This window comes from Rhinatrema bivittatum, chromosome 7 (assembly GCF_901001135.1).
Source record: "Rhinatrema bivittatum chromosome 7, aRhiBiv1.1, whole genome shotgun sequence".
In the NCBI taxonomy this organism is placed as follows: domain Eukaryota; kingdom Metazoa; phylum Chordata; class Amphibia; order Gymnophiona; family Rhinatrematidae; genus Rhinatrema; species Rhinatrema bivittatum.
Window position 1 is genome coordinate 189,410,352 of NC_042621.1, and position 18,017 is coordinate 189,428,368.

Below are 18,017 nucleotides of genomic sequence, written 5' to 3' on the forward strand. Positions count from 1 at the left end.
TTGGATCTCAAAACCCTGCAGTCATGGGCCCTAAATCTGGCCACTAGGTGTCGCTGTTCTACAGTGAATGAGACTGCCTACCTCCCCCACCCACCCAGGGGCTATAAATACTGCTACTACCACATCCCATCAGTCCCAGCCAAACCAGGGAACAGAATTCCTGCTGCAGGAATCAAACCCAGGTCCTTCTTCACGTTAGCTCGCAACACTGCCACCGGGCCACCCTTCCTCTGAATTGGCACCATGTTTCAGAATATGGGATGTTCAAGCTCAGTAAATGTTTCTTGTTGCTATGATTTTAACTATTGCTCACAGATTGATGATTTATGATAGTGCTGTGGAACATTTCCTGCTATTTAATATCTCCGGTCTTCAGCTCCTCCCACAGGGCAGTAGTGCATAGAAAGTCTTGTTCCCCGTCAGCAGTGGTTATTTAAAGGGCCAGCATTGAGGTTAGCATAATGGGAAGCAGAGATTTTTGAAAAGCTGAATCTGGGTATTATTATTTTAATAAGTCTAATGACTGTTTGAAGAAACAAGCTTTTGGGAGTACGCAAGTCCTGTCCTCAGACGTGTCTGAAAGCATTCTTCAGCTGTGGAAAGGGGTCACCTCTACCCAACTGTATGTTTTTTGGGGGCGGCCGTGGCACTCCGCTTCTCACAGGAGTTACAGAGTAAAAGGACCCATCCATCATGAGGACAGTTTTTCAAAGCCATTTCCCCAGGCGACTTTCAAAGGGAAACTACCCAGCTGGTAAGTGTAAAGTAAGCGCAGTGAAAGTGTCTGGATACTTTGCGTGTCCTATCTCGATGGGCAGGGGCAAAATATTTATCTAGTTATTTATTTGGATTTATCACTCGCCTTTTTGAATGCAGAACTCATTCAAGGCAGGGTTCAGCATGCATATTAGGACGGCGGCATGCAATAAGGAATCAGCAGGGGCGTTTCACAAGGGAAGAGGGTGCATGGGATTGAAATTAGAGGGGAGTCGGCAGTGGTGACACTGAAATGAATACTAATGCCCACGAGTTTAAGGCCTTAAAATCGCCCTCCGCTGCCAGGCTAGAAGTGCACGCCAGCTTCCACAGCGCACGTGTTCTTCAACACATGGGGAAAAGAGGTGTTCCCGGGCTCCTGTGTAGCTTGGGAGGGTGACGTGGCGTAGGCATTAGTATTCATTTAATTTCAGTGTCACCACTGCCGACTCCCCTCTTAATTTCAATCCTACACACCCTCTTCCCTTGTGAAACGCCCCTGCTGATTCCTTATTGCATGCCGCCATCCTAATATGCATGCCGAACCCCTGCCTTGAATGATTTCTGCATTCAAAAAGGCGAGTGATAAATCCAAATGAATAAATAGATAAATATTTTGCCCCTCACCGGCCGCCCGCAGATATAGGAAACGTAAAGTATCCAGACGCTTTCGCTGAGCTTACTTTCCCTTTGAAAGTTGCCTACGTTGTACACAGGCCAAAAGTGATTGTGTACTCTGTGGAGGACAGGGGCCACTCAGTATTGCCCCTGTAGTCGCAGTAATGGCCTCATTTGAGCTTCCTCCTTGTCTGCAGAGAGCAACCAGGTTTTTTCTCAGAACCTTGAGTCCACAGTCACATGGTTTGTTGGGTTGAAAAAAATTAACCTTCTACAGTTTACTAATGTTTGAACGATTATTTTCTGTGTAGTAATCCAGAAGAAGGTGAAGCCAAGGCTGCCGAATGTTATCCCCCTTACATTCCCCAGTTCAGAAGGTGATCCGGGAAAGCTCCTGTGATTAGCTCCTAGCATTTAGAAACTTGCTAAAGCTAAATGAATGATAAGAAATGCTCCATTCAGAGGTTCTTAAGGAAAAGGGTTCATGTCTGGCACTTTGTTTTCATGGGATTTTGCAATTGATGTTCTGCATTCCCTGTAGATTGAAGGGTTCCTGAACATACCCAGATCAGTCCAGAAAAGTGGGTTGTGTATCCCTACCAGCAGGTGGAGTCAGAGAACAATTAGAACTTTGGGCACTGCTACATAACGAGTGCCACCTGCAGTCCCTCAGTATTCCTCTGACTCCAGCAGGTGGTAGGGTGCATCTCCCGCAGTCTTAGTTTTTTTCAGGGTAATTAGGAAATTTGTTATTTTATTTTTTCCTTCTCGTTTGCTTCCTGAGGTGTTAGGCACCTTCGTGGGCCATCCCTCAGTGTAAGCCGGGCGTCCGGGGGGTTAGACACCCTTGACTGTGTTTTGCTTGCTCCGTCCCAGGGTGTACAGGCCGGGGGCTCCTGGTCTTCCTACCCCCAAAGCTGCTCCCTTGACCCCTGTTAGTGCAGGCTTCAGTAGTTTAGTTGTTTAAAGTTAGTTTTTAAAAAAAAAGTCTCTTCAGTCTGAGGTAAGGAGTCGGCACTGGGGGAGCCTGCTGTGTAGCAGGCTGTGGGGACAGCTTTGAGCCGTTGCAGTTTTGTTTCCTTCCTCTCCCGGGGCTCCGGGTTGATAGTGAAGGTAGGCAGTGTGTGTGTACCAGGTCCAGGCCGCGTTTTCTGGTCCAGGCCGCATTTTCAGCACCGGGTGGCTGAACAGCGCGGTTCCTTGTGGAGGCCTTGTTTTTCTATTTTTCTATTTCATTTTTTTCCCGCGCTGCCGGTGGCGCTCACGCGGCTGCAGGTCTCGGGCCTATTTTTTTCTTCCCTCAGCTGCTCTGACCGCGTGGCTACGTGGCCTGGCATGGCGCCACGAAAATCGGCGGTCTGCCGCTCCTGTGGGGTGCGCGGGCAGAATTTGAACTCTGCGTCATTGTGCCCAGACTGCTCCGGTTTAGTAGGCCCGTCGGGGGGTGGCCCCTCCCGCGCGTTGGGGGGTTACTCGCGACACTCTGAGCAAGAAGAGGATTCCCCCCTCCCGCTTTGGTCCCCATGGCAATAAATCCGATGTTGGGGACTGGGAAATCGGCCCCGCAGGACCCCCCAGATGGGGAGGTAGATGCGGGAGATTTTTCCCCAGAGTTTATCTTGTTGATGCATCAGGCCTTTTTGGCACGGAGACAGACTACCTTAAAGAGATCCGGGCGCGCTGGGGATCCCACTGAACCCCCTCTGAAGCAGGGACGCCCTGCAGCCACCCAGCAGCACCCGGTGATCCGCTCTCATCCTGGGGAGGATGGTCATGGGGATCCCCATGACCCAGGTTTTGGAGCAGGGGCGGCGCCGGTTCCGAGTCTGGGGGTCGGATCTGCGCAGGCATGGTGTCTCCAACGCTCCTGCAATCCGTTGACGGTGGACGTCATCCGGGTGCTTGAATTTTTGCAGCAAGGACTCGCTAGGGGGTTAGAGTTTAATTCCCTTCGGGTTCAGGTGGCAGCGTTGGGTGCCTTGTGGGGTCGGTTGAATGGTGTGTCTCTAGCTGTCCATCCGGATATTGCTCACTTTCTCAAAGGGGTTAAACATCTGCGTCCACCTGTCCCGATTGTAGTTTGAATCTAGTTCTCCGGACGCTGTGCGAAGCCCCCTTTGAGCCTCTGTGCAGGGCTTCGTTGAAGGATCTGACTTTAAAAACAGTGTTTTTAGTGGCTATTTGCTCGGCCCGCCAGATTTCGGAATTGCAGGTATTGTCGTGCCACGATCCCTTTCTTCGGATTTATGATGATAGAATTTCCCTGCGCACGGTTCCCTCATTCCTTCCCAAAGTGGTTTCGGCCTTCCATGTCAATCAGGCAGTGGATCTTCCTGGTTTTCCACACTGGGCTCGGGATTCCTCTCAGGGCAGGGACCTTCATCTATTGGATGTCCGACGTATTTTGCTGCTCTACCTGGAGGTTACTAATTTCCGGCGTTCGGATCACTTGTTTCTCCTGTTTGGGGGGCACAAACAGGGTGACAAGGCGTCTAAGGCGACCATCTCTCGTTGGATTAAGGAAGCTATCGGCTCTGCCTACATTTCCCGAGGGAGTCAAGTGCCGTTGGGTCTCAGAGCACACTCAACCAGGGCACAAGCGGCCTCTTGGGCGGAGTGTCAACTCCTCTCGCCTCAGGAGATTTGTAGGGCGGCAGTGTGGTCTTCTTTACACACTTTCACTAAACATTATCGCTTGGACGTTAAAGCTGATGATGAATCGTCTTTTGGTGAGAGTGTATTGCGTGCGGGTCTTTCGGGATGGCTTAGGTACATCCCACTTTTCTGGACTGATCTGGGTATGTTCAGGAAATGAAAATTAGTTCTTACCTGCTAATTTTCGTTCCTGTAATACCACAGATCAGTCCAGAGGCCCACCCCTTTCTTCAGATACTGATTTGCTGTATTTTTAATTACGGAGCTCCGTGTTGACAGAGTTACTCGATGGAGCAGTTTCTGAGTCTGTTTGTTGAGGCCGCAGGTTGTCGTTTTTTTGTTTGGGTTTCAACCTCGGCCACTAGTTAGTTCTGTTAGTGTGCGCTTGGGTACAGGCCAATACTGAGCGACTGCAGGTGGCACTCTCGTTACGTAGCAGTGTCCAAAGTTCTAATTGTTCTCTGACGCCACCTGCTGGTAGGGATATACAACCCACTTTTCTGGACTGGTCTGTGGTATTACAGGAACGAAAATTAGCAGGTAAGAACCAATTTTCATTTTCAGTTATGCCTTCTGTATCTTATGGCACTCGTGGAATAACGATATTAGAAGACAGCAGATACTCTCTCTCATGTTTTTCACTCAGGGACTTTCAGTTTCAGATTTTATTTTATTTTATTGCTGGAAATGTATCAGTGTTTATTACAGCAAAAAATGGAAAAATCAGTGGAATAAAATGATTCATCATATTTCTAGGTATCATTTTTATTCTTGTGATAAAAACTTATAAATTCCAGGAAAAACAAAATAAAAACTGAAAACAAAGGTCCCTGTCTACATTTTACATGCACAGTGCAGCCCCTGGCTTCAGCTGGAGTATCTATACACAATTGTCTTCGTGCCAGGTAACCTGCCAAATGTTGTGACACGTGAGCCCTTAAAGTTCCCACAAGCTGCAGAGTACAGTAGATGTAATGTGTCAGGCCCCTCTGAACTATTGCCATTTGTAATTCTAGATACGAAAAAATGATCAGCGGAATGTACTTGGGAGAAATAGTTCGCAACATTTTGATTGACTTCACGAAAAGGGGCTTCCTGTTCCGAGGTCAGATTTCAGAGGCACTGAAAACCAGGGGTATCTTTGAAACCAAATTCCTTTCACAGATCGAGAGGTAAGAGGGGCAAACAAGTCAGCAGATGCCTTGGAATATAACTGCATCTAGTAGTGTGGGAACTGATAACCCAAGCTTCCTACATGGGAATTACACAGTTTAAGGTATGGGGCTTGTCCTAAAGCCCTGTTCCCTGTACGTACCTGGATCTCTCTTGTGACATTGATTATTCCAACTCGCAAGGTAGTATGCCTGGCTAGCATACAATTTAGAGTTTTTTCAGTGCTGGCTCCCATGGAATGAACAGCCATGAGATATCAGACTAGAACTGGACTGTTTGAATGTCCAGAAGAAGGTGAAACCATGTTTGATCCCTTAGCGGGTTACTGAGTGAGGGGACTGGTACAGCTCTGATCTGGCGCCAGAGCATAGTACGAGCTGTCAGTTCCTGATTTTATGTTAACTGATTTTAATTGGGTTTTTGCTTTTGTCAGTCCTGCCTTGATTTATTTTGTATTTTATTTACTATGGTACACCAGCTTGGGCAACCTGAAAGAGTCAGGGATGGCTTTGCAGAGTTGCTATTTCTTAAGCTGAGGATTGGGGATTGATGATAAACCAGCCCATTAACAGAGAAGAACATGGAGGATGTCAGCAAAAAACAAAAAAAAAAGGACCGTGTGGTCCCATCCACCCAGTCTCCCTAATTGTGCCTACCTACTGTGCTGTCACAAGCCTTACAATCTCCCTCTCCCTCCTCCGGCCAGTGAACTCCCTTGGTGTCTCTCCCATGAACAAGAGGGGCGGAAGCATTAGGAGGGGTAGGTGGTGGCCTAGGGCGCTAGAAGTGGACGAGAGGTGGCAGAGCAGCCGGTAAGGGCGGCAGTTTTGAAAGGATGGACGGGATGAGAAGTGGTGCAGGGGTGAGGCACGGAGCTGGAGGGCGTTCTCTGTTTTGGGGTATGTATTTCTTTGAGGAGCTGGAGTCGTTTGTTCGGTGTGATGAGATGGAGAGATCGTGTGATGACATCACTGCCTAGGGCGGTCGGACACCCTTCCACTGGCACTGCCCCATGAAGGCCTGAACTCTGCCACAGTTTTGGCTCCTGTAGCCTGCGCTGGAAGTCTGTTTCAGGTGTCCACCATCCTGTCAGTGGAAAAGCTTTTCCGCCCTCATTCTTTTCAAGTTTCCCTTCACCTTCATATGAGAATGGAATAGAGTGGAATGATCACCACCATCCCCTATCCCCCGGCACCGGCGTTGAGCTTTTCATTCTGTGGAAAACGCCACTTTCTGGTACTTCATAGAAGTACGTAAAGCTGTGATTTTCACCCCCTTTTTCTTTCATTGGGTGGGTGGATAGTGATTTACCAGGCTAAATTGGCCTATCTGAAAATTGCCCTTCTCACATCGGCTAAAAAGCATGAGCACTATTTTACACTCCCCCTCCACTGCCCACACAAAATAGCAAGTGCAAGGCATGCTGGTACTTTGAAAAGTAGCACAGTGCACATGCAGTGAATGGACGCATGCACCTTGCAACCACATGGGCTTCTCAACGCTGCGCCCCATCATTTCATTTAATTTCAGATTTCTGTTGCACCTTTTCTAGCTTGTATGCCACTTCAAAGCGGATTACAATGAGGATAGTCTGAGGCATTGCTCATCAGCATCACAATAAGCTACACAATCCTGTTTACATCAGAGATGAAGGTTTTCATCACCTGATTCAGTTTGTATCAGACTTGGTAATAGATCACATGTGTTTGATCTGTGAACCTGCCGGCTGGTAAACCGCAGTTTCAGTCTGTGCTGGTTTTGTTGTCCAAAGAGCCCTGCTTTCCATTGGCACCATAAGTCCAAGTAATCGCTAATGCAGTTCTATCTTTTCCTCACTGTTGGTGACCTCTTTCCTGCTAGAGCAAATTTCAGAGTTACTTGATCACTGATAGGACATTGGGTTAACACTTCGCCCATCAATACTTGTGAGTTCCTAAGATGTTCATAGACTCTTTACTGGGAGAGCCCTTCCAATATATTCCACACTCTATGGCATCTCCTGCAGGCACAACCGGTAGCCTGTAGTGATCCGTGGCGCTATCTGTTGTTTTAGCTTTTGCCTCAGGTTTATAATATTGTGCATTGCTACCTGTACAGCTTTACATTGTTCAATTCCCAGTTTTCAAGCTGATCCAATAATTCAGCATGGAAAACGGGCGCTCAGTGTTGATCATGCGCTTTCCTAACGCGCGCCCAGCCACTTCTCCTGGGCACACGATCGAATATGTAAATGAGGAATCGCGCTGCCAAGGAGGCACTAAGGAGAAATGTGCGTCCCTTAGCGCCCCCTCGGCAGCGGGCACCCAGGAGAGGTCGGCTGTCAGCGGGTTAGGAAAACGGTCGCTGAATTTTACGAGCGTCCCTTTTCCTAACCTGACAGCAGGCCCTCTTTTTTTTCACATTTTTTTGTTTACATTCTGTCCTTTTTGCTCCTCCGACTTACTATCGCCACAATATTAAATCGGAGGATGTGCAGAAATGCTTCTCAGGCTTTAATGTACAGAACACCTGCAGGCGTTAATTTCTGAGGGTAAGAATGTGCGGGTCGGGTGCAATTTATTTTTTGGATCGGGGAGAGTAGCTAATAGCCTTATCAACATGCATATGCACGTGATGAGCACTGTTAGTTACGTGGGTGGGGGGGGTGGTTGGGCGCATATTTGGACGCGATAATCCCCTTATAGAATAAGGGGTTGTGGACACACATCCAAAACCCGCCTCCAGCCACAGGTTAAACAGTGCCCTCGGCTGAGCGCACTGTATTGGATCGGCCTGTTTGTATTCTTATGCTCTCTCCCCCCACCCCAAACATATGTACTGGAGATCACATCTTTCTTTGCAGTCTGCCATGTGCCTTTTCTAGGAAAAGGTGGAATATCAAATGGGAATAAAAAAATATAATAAGTAATACCAGAAGTAATCTCTCTCTGCCTTACTCCTAAAGGTATGAGAACAGGATGGCTCAGGGGAATGATCACAGCTTTACAGGGCCTTTTCCTGCAGGCCACCTGCTCAGATCCCAGCTCAGGTAGCCTAAGTGACGTGAGGTTGCAGTCTCAGTCCAGTTCTAGGGACTCGTAGCCCAAGTGTTTCACAGCATGCTAGATTCCTGTGAATCTTTGAATCCTGCTGCCCATCTCATCATAGACTTGTGAAAAGGATGTGATGAGAGAGAGAGAGACTACTAGAGGTGGTTGTAAAGTCTCCATTGCCTGGATTCACTCTTAGATATGTCCAGAATTTCAGACCCTGTGCAACAATATTTTAGTGGCGGAATAAAAATATTTCAAGGAGAGCTGTGGAAGCTCAGCGTCAGAGCAGAAATTCAGAGATGCGCTGAAATAGACTCATTTCTGAAAGACACGCACCAGGCATTCTCCTGACTCCAGTCATCCCCCCTTCCGCTCCCCCACTCCGTTTCTGAACATGCGCTGAAAGAGTACTCCCAGCCTCTTGGGGTGATAGCAGTCCAAGCACCTCTCATATGACAGCATCAAGTGTTTGATGAAAGAGCAGCACTAGGACTTAGTGAAGGGAGTGTCATCCTGATTTCTCAACTATGGGAATAAAAAGTGAGAGAATACTCTGGGCAGTTTATGAGGGTTCTCAGATGAGAGTCAACTAGGAAAGATAAATAGAAAATGATTTTAAAAAAGATTGAAAGCTCTCTATTCGCATTTTGAGTTGTATGCATAACACAGGGTTTCAGTCAGCTGATCACTAAGGGATTAATATTCTTAAGATTTACCGTATTAAAACTGGGTTTTAGTTGGGTAACTCTACCCATTTAACAGTTGGGTCCCTTCTGGCTAAATTTGTGCTGTTAAAATCACAAGCAAATTTAGTCGGGTAAAAAGGGCAGGGGCAGAAGTGTTCATGCCAGTTAGTATGATATTTGGCACCAATGGATTAAATTTAGTTAGTTAACCCCGGCCATGCAAATGGCAGGCCTGACTCTACCCCCTCAAATATTTAGCCGGATATTCAGTCGCACAATTAGCCAGGTAAGCGAAGCTGAATATCCAGTTATCTTCTCTGCTCGGCAGCTTTTTGAATATTAACCCGTGTTTGTGAGAGACTGTCAGTCCATCTGAGGTGCCGCCTCTCGAATAGCAGCCTCTTTCCCCCTCTTCCCCACAGCGACAGGCTAGCGTTGCTTCAAGTGCGAGCAATTCTGCAGCAGCTGGGGCTGGACGGCACCTGTGATGACAGTATCATCGTCAAGGAAGTGTGCGGGGCGGTGTCCAGGAGAGCCGCCCAGGTCTGTGGGGCTGGAATGGCGGCTGTTGTGGATAAGATCAGAGAGAACAGAGGATTAGACCATCTGGACATCACTGTTGGCGTGGACGGCACTTTGTACAAGCTACATCCGCAGTGAGTACTTCTTAACTTCCTTTCCTTCTCAAAAGGCGAGGTTTGACATTCTCGATGTAACAATATATATACCTGGGAACATTTTTTTTGTTTTTTGCTCATCCTGAGATTAATGAGTGAACAGGGTAGGGCGAGAAAGGTGGTCCATCAACAGCCACCAGCTAGGCACGTGCATTCCTTACCAAGACAAAGGGGCAAGGCATATTGTGAGGAAATCTCAGAACTGCAAAAAAAACAGATCTGGGAACTCTGCAGATCTGCCCCAGTGCACCTCGGTTTAGAGACAGTACTCCAGCTCTGCAGGAGCCTCCTCGGCTGTTACTGGCTCCTGCTCTGTGTCATGTGCTTTCAGAAGGCAGGAACTCCTTCATTCCTGGGCACTTGTGCTGAGAACCAGTAGGTCCTGGGACAAGCTGGGAACAGGAGTTGATGAGACGTTGGTGCTTCCAGATTTTCGTTTTAAAGTGTAATCCATGCCCAGTTTTAAACTCTATGGGGAAGGGTCGATATTTGAAAGATTTACAAGATTAAAATCGGCTTTTAACAGTGTGAATCTTAACCAGTCAAAAATCTGCCCCTCCCCCCCGTACAGCTAAAATCTGCGCACAGAAAAATTACCAGACATACTGATTTAACTGGACAAAAAATAGACTGGGTTGGGGCATGCCTGGGGTGGGCTTTTTAAATTTCGAAATGTTCAGCACTAACTGACTATATTGTGTGGTCAAATTTAGCTGGATAATCAGCCACACGTTTATCCAGTTAGGTGCGGCTGAATACCTGGATAAAGATAATGGGATAAAGTTAACCCATTATTATCTGTGGCTGAATGTCAACCTGTATGTGTTCCAGTTCAAAACTGCAAAAAAAAATATTTCAGACCCGCGCCTCTGTTACAGCTACACAGTAAAATATGCCCCGCCAGGGGGCTGTTCAAGACTGCCCCAGACCTGCCATGCTTGTACATAACCAGGTGTCTTCCTCTTTACTTCCCATTTCTTATTCATTTCACCTATCTACAGTTATGGAGCAGTAAGACTTATATGCTAATTTCTGGCGGTATTATGTGTAACCTAAAATGCTCTCCAATTTTCTCCTCCTTTCTCTCTTGGATTTCTCTTCCCCTCTTACCATTCCTCCCACCACTCAACCAAATTCTTCCCTTTCCCCACTCTTCACTCGCCTTTTCTTTGTCTTCCTCTCCTCCAGATTCTGTCGTCTCCCTCAGGGTTGCTTGTGGCTCTCGGTTGGGTACCAGGGATTGACTTCAGGAGGCCCATAACTCTCTCAGTTTTGCTGCTACCCCTCTGCTGTGGTGGACTCTCAGTCTGCCCTCTTTGATGCTGAAGTCCTCAAACCACAAAAAAATTCTGGCTGTGATATTTTTTCACTCTGTCCCACCCTGTACCCCCTCTGCCTCTCACTAATTCAGAACACATCATAGAAAGTACTTTTCACCCCCCACTATCAAGCTGTGAAATCTGTTGCCAGAAGATGTGATCGAGGCAACTACCATAGTGGTGGGGTTTAAAGGGCAAGGTCCTGGAGGAGAAGCTCATAACACATTATTAGCCAGATGAACTAAAGAAAGCCATTGCTATCCTTGAGATCAAATAACCTTTTTGGGATCTGCCAGGTACTTGCGACCTGGATTGGACACTCTCAGAGACAGGATCCTAAGCTCGGACCTCGCTCTGACCCAAGATGGCAATTCTTATGAGCCAAGGAGAGTCCCAGGTAACTCTCCAGTGCCTGTGGTCACTTTCCAATAGCTTTCTGCTTTTTCTCTTCAGAGCAAAAGGGGATGCTTGTAGATTAGAGAGAAACCCAGATGCATGGTGTTCATACTTTTTCCAAGAGCACACACCTCCTGGTTTCTTGATGTATCCTGGTTTCTTGTTGATAATGCGCTAGTGATTTCTTCTATGGAAAATATTTTAAGTCTCTCAAAATTTTTGAAATCAGTCAATTGAAAAAAATGGCATCTACATTCTCCCAAACATTATTCATCTTTTTTTTTTTATCTTCCTCTTGTTTTAAGCCTTTGTTTCTGTACTTTTTAAGGATCAACTGCAGAAACACTCTACACTGCCTTGGCATCAGTACATTGACCTGTTGATGCAAGTTGTGACGATGGACATTAGTAACAACAAAGATTGATCAGTTAGGCAGCTAGAATGACAAGTGCCAGGCACTTGCGAAAGATTCCTGGAGTTCTTGTATTTACCCTTTTCTTTTTCTCTACAGTTTCTCAAGAATCATGCACCAGACAGTGAAGACTCTGGCCCCAAAATGTGATGTGACGTTCCTGCTGTCAGAAGACGGGAGCGGAAAGGGAGCAGCGCTGATCACGGCAGTGGCGTGTAGACTCCGTGAAGCCGAGCAGAGCTAGGCACCAGAAAGCTCCTTCACTCGGCCTTTCCAGCACTTTCTTATAAAGCAGTGACTCCGTAACCCGAACTGGTAGAAGCCCTAAGCACACTGTTTTATGGAAAATCACAAGTAATGGCGTATAATATAGGAATACAAAATAGGGTGTGTGCTGTTGATAATATTTCCTCTGTCTGGACTCTTCGTCTGCATGGTTCATCCCCAACCACCCTCCCAGCTGGCACATTCCCCATTTGTAGGTCAGTGGAATCTGTTTATAATTTATACAGTTGTCAGATTAAGTTATTTATCAGTTGTGAAAAAAAAAAGCCATTAAACAGCATCCAGTAGTGGTCTCTGCTGGCTTTCTAATTATTTTTGTGTGGTATTTATTGTCAGAAGAGACTCTAGAGCCATTAGCAGTTTACTTCCAGGAAACAGAACATAAAAAGTGGAATCAAGTCATTTCTCTGTTCCTACCCAATGCTCTCTGATTTTAATGTGATATTATTACTGCACTGTGTGCCCACACGACTCTTTCTCCTCAGTAGAACTAAACCTTAAGCCTTTTTCATGGGCTCTGCAGTTTGGCTTACTGAAAACACAGGGTCCCGAAAAAATCTGCTATCCCTGGCATTTCTCATGGCTTCTGTGAATAAATGTTGTGTCACCAAATACAGTATGTATTGTTCAGACAACAAAAGGCTCTGTCTGTTTTCATGTTGGATGAGGACTGAAAGCGTTTTTTGCTCTACATTATGATGCACTGTGATTGGACGCTGTGAGGTGATAGTGCAAGCTACTGAGCTGCAGCTTTAAGTAACTACCTGAGCAGTGCATGCCTTGCTGGGTTTGCCAAGGTAGACTAGTAGGGGGTGTACTAGTGTTTTAAATGATAACTTGTGGAAATATTAAATTTTTTGATGTGTGTTAAAAAGTGTCTGTTCTGGTGGTTCTTTGTTAGAATGATCAGTATGGCCTTTTGTTCACTCTGGGATTCACCACAGCAGGTTTAGGTCTCCGTTTGGCGAATAGCAGCCGAAGTCTGGGGGGGGGGGGGGTTCTGAATATGTGCTGGTGACAAGGGGGATATTCAGCAGCTATCTGTGCTGTTTTGGAAAAGGCAACAAATTATTCTGATGGGCCCAAAAAAAAAGATGATACTTAGGGAGTAGGCAAGAAGCAAAGCTACACAGTACATTTCATTACTGAGCTCCCTCTAGCCCTGCCTATAAAGGTGTTAATTCATCCATCCAGTTACACATGTTGTATTCATTTTCCCCAGGTCTCTACCCCTCTATTTCTGCTCAGAGCAAGAGTAAGTCCAGGTGGCCTTATGGATGCCAACTGGCTCCAGATTCACCTTTCAGGCTTGATCCAGTCCTGGATTTACCCCATTGCGTGCAGGGACCTGTAGTTCTGATCTTATTGCAATAAGGAGATCAATGCAATGCAATGCAATAAGGAGATCAGAACTACAGGTCCCTGCACGCAATGGGGTAAATCCAGGACTGGATCAGCCCTGCTGTGTGAAGCTGGCGCCAGCTGGCAACCTCCCTTGCTGCTTGTAGTTCTCATTATCTTCTATGGGAAGAAAACTGTCAATTTTCTTTTCTTTTCTTTTCTTTTCTTTTCTTCCCATTAAAAGCCATGGGAGCTGGGCTAGGCTGGTCCAAGCCATGCTTTGCCATCCTCTTTTCTTTTATCTGGCATATTCCAATACAATGGAATTTTAATTAGATTTAAGAATAGAAAAAAGCAAGTTGCTGTTATATATTGTTAATGGATCTCTGCTCTAAATTATGTTGTATGTGATTAAAATGGGTATTGTATTGTATATCTGAAAACCTTCAATAAAGAAATTGTAAAAAAAAAAAAAAAAAAAGAATAGGAAAACAGTGTCAGGAATTTTAATTTCCTTTTAGATTTAGGAATAGGAAAAAAGTGTCAGGAAAGAGATCTGAAACGTTTTAGTTTTGGCAGTTTATCACTGCTTTTAGAAAGGCAGTATCCTGATTGCTTCCACACTTGTCTTTTTAAAAGTCTCACTTCCCAGTTTCAGGGGAAACTGGATGTCCTATGTGAGTTCTTTGGGAGCGTGCTGGAACTGAAACCTCTCTTCTTTTGGAGTGCTAGAAATGCTCTGTATTTGACATAGAACATGATGGCAGATAAAAACCGCCAGGCCCATCTAGCCTGCCCTTAACCCTTCCTCCTGCAGGAACATAGAGACTATTGATCTCTGGTTTAACCTTCACTTGAGTCTCTGCGTATTCCAACTTTTCTGGAATTCTGTAACTGTTTTTATCTCCACCACCTCCACTGGGAGACTCTTCCTTCCATCCAGTACCCTTTCTGTGAAGAATCATTTTCTTATGTTATTCCTCAATCTACTGACTTTGAGACCCTTTGTCCTAGAACTTCCTGTCATTGAAAACAAAAAATTCTGACCTTTGAGGTATTTGAAGGTCTCTATCTTTCCCGTCTTCCCCCTTCCTCTAGGAGAGTAATTCCCAAACCTGGCCCGGGGAACCCCTAGTCAGTGCAATGGAGGCAGCGTATGCAAATCCATCTTATGAATATTCATTGCAGATATGCTGGGGGTTCTCTAGGACAGATTTGGTAACCACAGCTGTGGGGTGCATATATTTAGGTCCTGATTCCTTGTTAGTCCTTTTCTAGACTGCCTCTAACCTGGTTATATCCTTCAGAAGCTATGGCTTCCAGAACTGGATGCAGTACTCCAGATGAGGTGTCGCCAATGATTTTTACAGAGACATTTTCATCTTTTTTTCTCTACCTCTCTTCATTCTAGTGTTCCTCTCTCTCTGCCACAGAATTTTTCCCATGCCATGGAATTGTGCAAACTGCCATTCTTCCTGTAGAGTAGGCCACTGCTGTCTGTCTTATCCATGACCCTGGCCATTGGCTCTTTGAGGCCCCACTATTGTCTCTCTACCCCATGACCCAAGTCACTGGTGCCTCAGAGTCCCACTATTTCTCTTTGCTTTTCAGGGCCCCTACTGCTTCAGCCAATTGCTAACTCTCTCCAGATAGCCCGTTTCCACCATTGCAGCTTCTTTCTTGTGGGGTTTTGGACTGCCACTGCAGTGTCTTTCCCACCACACAGTAGCAACGGGAGTAAAGAGACACCTGTGGCAGTGCTATGTCAGAGGGGCAGAACTGAAAGAGAATAAGAAACTGTAAAAGAGAAAAGGGGAGAAGATGAGAGGTAACGAGTCTGACCCACTCTCTGCATGATTCTCGAACCCTCTCCATCCTTCCAGTAGGAGAGCAGTGCTTCTTCCCCCCCTCCCTGATAATTATTTTTTGTCCAGCTCAATCAACTGGCACCATGATCCTTCATTCACAGCTATTGAGAAATTACTATTTACCTGATAATTTCCTTTTTTCTAGCGTGTAGCAGATGAACTCAGGACCAATGGGTATAGTGTGCTCCTGATAGCAGTTGGAGACGGAGTCAGATTTCAATCTGATGTCACCACCAGTGCATATACCCCTGCAGGAAGCTCTGCTCTTCAGTATTTCTGCTTCAATGGCAGGGGCAATGAAGAAAAGTGGATCTATATACAGACAACAACCAACAAGGACTGAATTACATAGTCTGAGTAAACAAATAAGCATGGGTGTAGCTTGCTTATTGTGGCGGTTACTACCCCTAACTAATTAAGCTAGATATTCACTTAGATGCAGTTCCAACACTGCTCTCTACATTAATGGTGGGGGTGGAAGGGAAATAGAACCAAAAGGTTACTAAGAGCCAAGACTAACAGAAGTATGAGAAAAAAAAAAATAAAAAGTGCAAAGCTTACTGGGCAGACTGGATGGGCCGTTTGGTCTTCTTCTGCCGTCATTTCTATGTTTCTATATGTTTCTCCATCTCCATAGCAGTTCGGGACTCTATACACGCTTGCACAGCGTTAGAGTATTCAAACCAAAGAAAATTCCAAACAAGAAGAAACCTTAGCTCTACAGATGAGCCCTGCTCTCCTGTGGTGATACCTACGGGTCCCTCAATCAGTCGAGAATTCCTGAGGTGATTTCCGAGATCCCTCAGAGGTAGGCCTCGGTCCGGCAGCCGGTTCCCGGCGTGAACTTAGCCCCCGGCAATGGGAGAGACTGAGAGGCAGCAAGTGCAACACAGAGCGCGGCGGTGAAGGTACTTTCCCTCTCCCCCGCAGCCGGAGACCGCCTGGAACGAAACCCGGGAAACGCCGAGACAAGTTAAGGTAGAAAACTTTCTAAAAGTCTCCGGTCTCTGAGGCTCGGAAAGCCACACAGATCATCAGCCACGTCTGTGCTATCGGGTTGATCAGCCCCGTCCTGGCTAGACCCCGATCAGATACGAGGGTCCTCCCACATGGAGACCCTCCGAGGTGGTCGCCATATTACTCGCGTGGTCACCGACGCCATTTCCCATCGATCGCCATTCTGTCCGCCTAACCGAGCTATGCGCACAGAGACGAGCTAGACGCACAACCGACTTGTGTGCACTTCGGAGCGCGCATAAGTGCCGTGCGTACAGTGACATGCACGAGGGGGCTGGGTGCACAGCCACACGCTCAACAGTGCCGGGTGCATAAGTTAAATCTGGGAGCACAGCGGCACGCACATCTTGTGAGCGCGCATCTTGGCCTACGCGCACATCTTCGGCACACCCGGAGCGCATAACTAAGCCTCCCGGCACGCATATTATACGGGGCTTTCTACTACCCTACGCACACAAACCATGGTGCCACCGGCCAAGAAGGTCAAAACACAAGCCCTCTGCCCAGCCTGCCACATAAAAGCTGCGCAGCACAAAGAGGCCATGGCCCTGTGCCGACAGCTCTGGGAGAACTAGGTCAAGGCCCTCCCCAGCCAGTACAGGAATCCGGATCCACTGATAGTACACCGGACCTCTCCACCCCCAGCCTCCCTCAAAGGGGGCTCCCTGGGGATGCAGCGGCTTTCAATCTAGACCCAGGATCCTTTTCCTGGGTAGAATTCTTTAAAGGTCTCCACCCCTTCGTCCACATGCAACCCACCGATGACACAACCACAGTCTCCCCCAGAGGACCCTAACCTCCCAGGGCCCTCTAGGACCCCCAGAGACGTGCCTCTACTGGCCAAAAGCCTCTCCATAGGGGACACGAACACCTCAGACGAGGATCAAGAATCCTTGGAGGAAGGGGAAATCCCTCCAGGAACGGAACCTTACTGAACCATAAGGCGCTTTTTCTCCAAAGACAAGCTATCAGGCCTCATGGCTCACAGCTTGAAGGAGCTCGCCATCCCGGGTACTGGTGCCACAGGGGAACCGAAGACAAACCCTCTCCTAGAGGGACTCCGTCAGGCCTCATGCCATTTCCCTCTGCTACAAGCCGTACAACAGCTGATCGACCTGGAATGGGATGCCCGGAGGCCAGTTTCAAAGGCGGACAGGCCCTAGAAGCCCTCTATCCACTGAAACCCTCAGCCAAAGATCTCCTGGCGTTCCCCAAATTGGATGCCATGGTCTGCATGGTCACAAAGTGCACTACCATCCCAGTTGAGGGAGGAGCGGCACTCAAGGATGCCCAGGACAGACAGTCATTCGACGTATCAGCTATATCACTACAGATTGCTGCCTGCTGTGCCGTGGTAACACACACCTGCTTATCCAAGATAGCCCTTTTCCACCATTGCAGCTTCTTTCTTGTGGGGTCTTGGACTGCCACTGCAGTGTCTTTCCCACCACGCAGTAGCAACGGTAGTAAAGAGACACCTGTGGCAGTGCTATGTCAGAGGGGCAGAACTGAAAGAGAATAAGAAACTGTAAAAGAGGAAAGGGGAGAAGATGAGAGGTAATGAGTCTGACCCACTCCCTGCATGATTCTCGAACCCTCTCCATCCTTCCAGTAGGAGAGCAGTGCTTCTTCCCCCCCTCCCTGATAATTATTTTTTGTCCAGCTCAATCAGAACTGGCACCATGATCCTTCATTCGCAGCTTTGAGAAATTACTATTTACCTGATAATTTCCTTTTCTTTAGGACAGTCAGATGAATCCAGAACAAGTGGATTATGCACCT

At 47.1% G+C, this 18,017-nt stretch overlaps 1 protein-coding gene across 1 annotated transcript in view; it reads left to right on the top strand.

The window, feature by feature from the left end:
* The window catches only part of LOC115095651 (hexokinase-1), a 117,950-nt gene extending 104,087 nt beyond the window's left edge, over positions 1–13,863 (top strand). The window contains exons 16-18 of the mRNA XM_029609662.1: positions 5,046–5,201; positions 9,343–9,576; positions 11,824–13,863. Of these exons, the coding sequence (XP_029465522.1) occupies positions 5,046–5,201; positions 9,343–9,576; positions 11,824–11,968 (535 nt within the window). The 3' untranslated portion in view covers positions 11,969–13,863. The remainder of the gene's footprint in view (positions 1–5,045; positions 5,202–9,342; positions 9,577–11,823) is intronic.
* Positions 13,864–18,017: the final 4,154 nt, after the last annotated feature.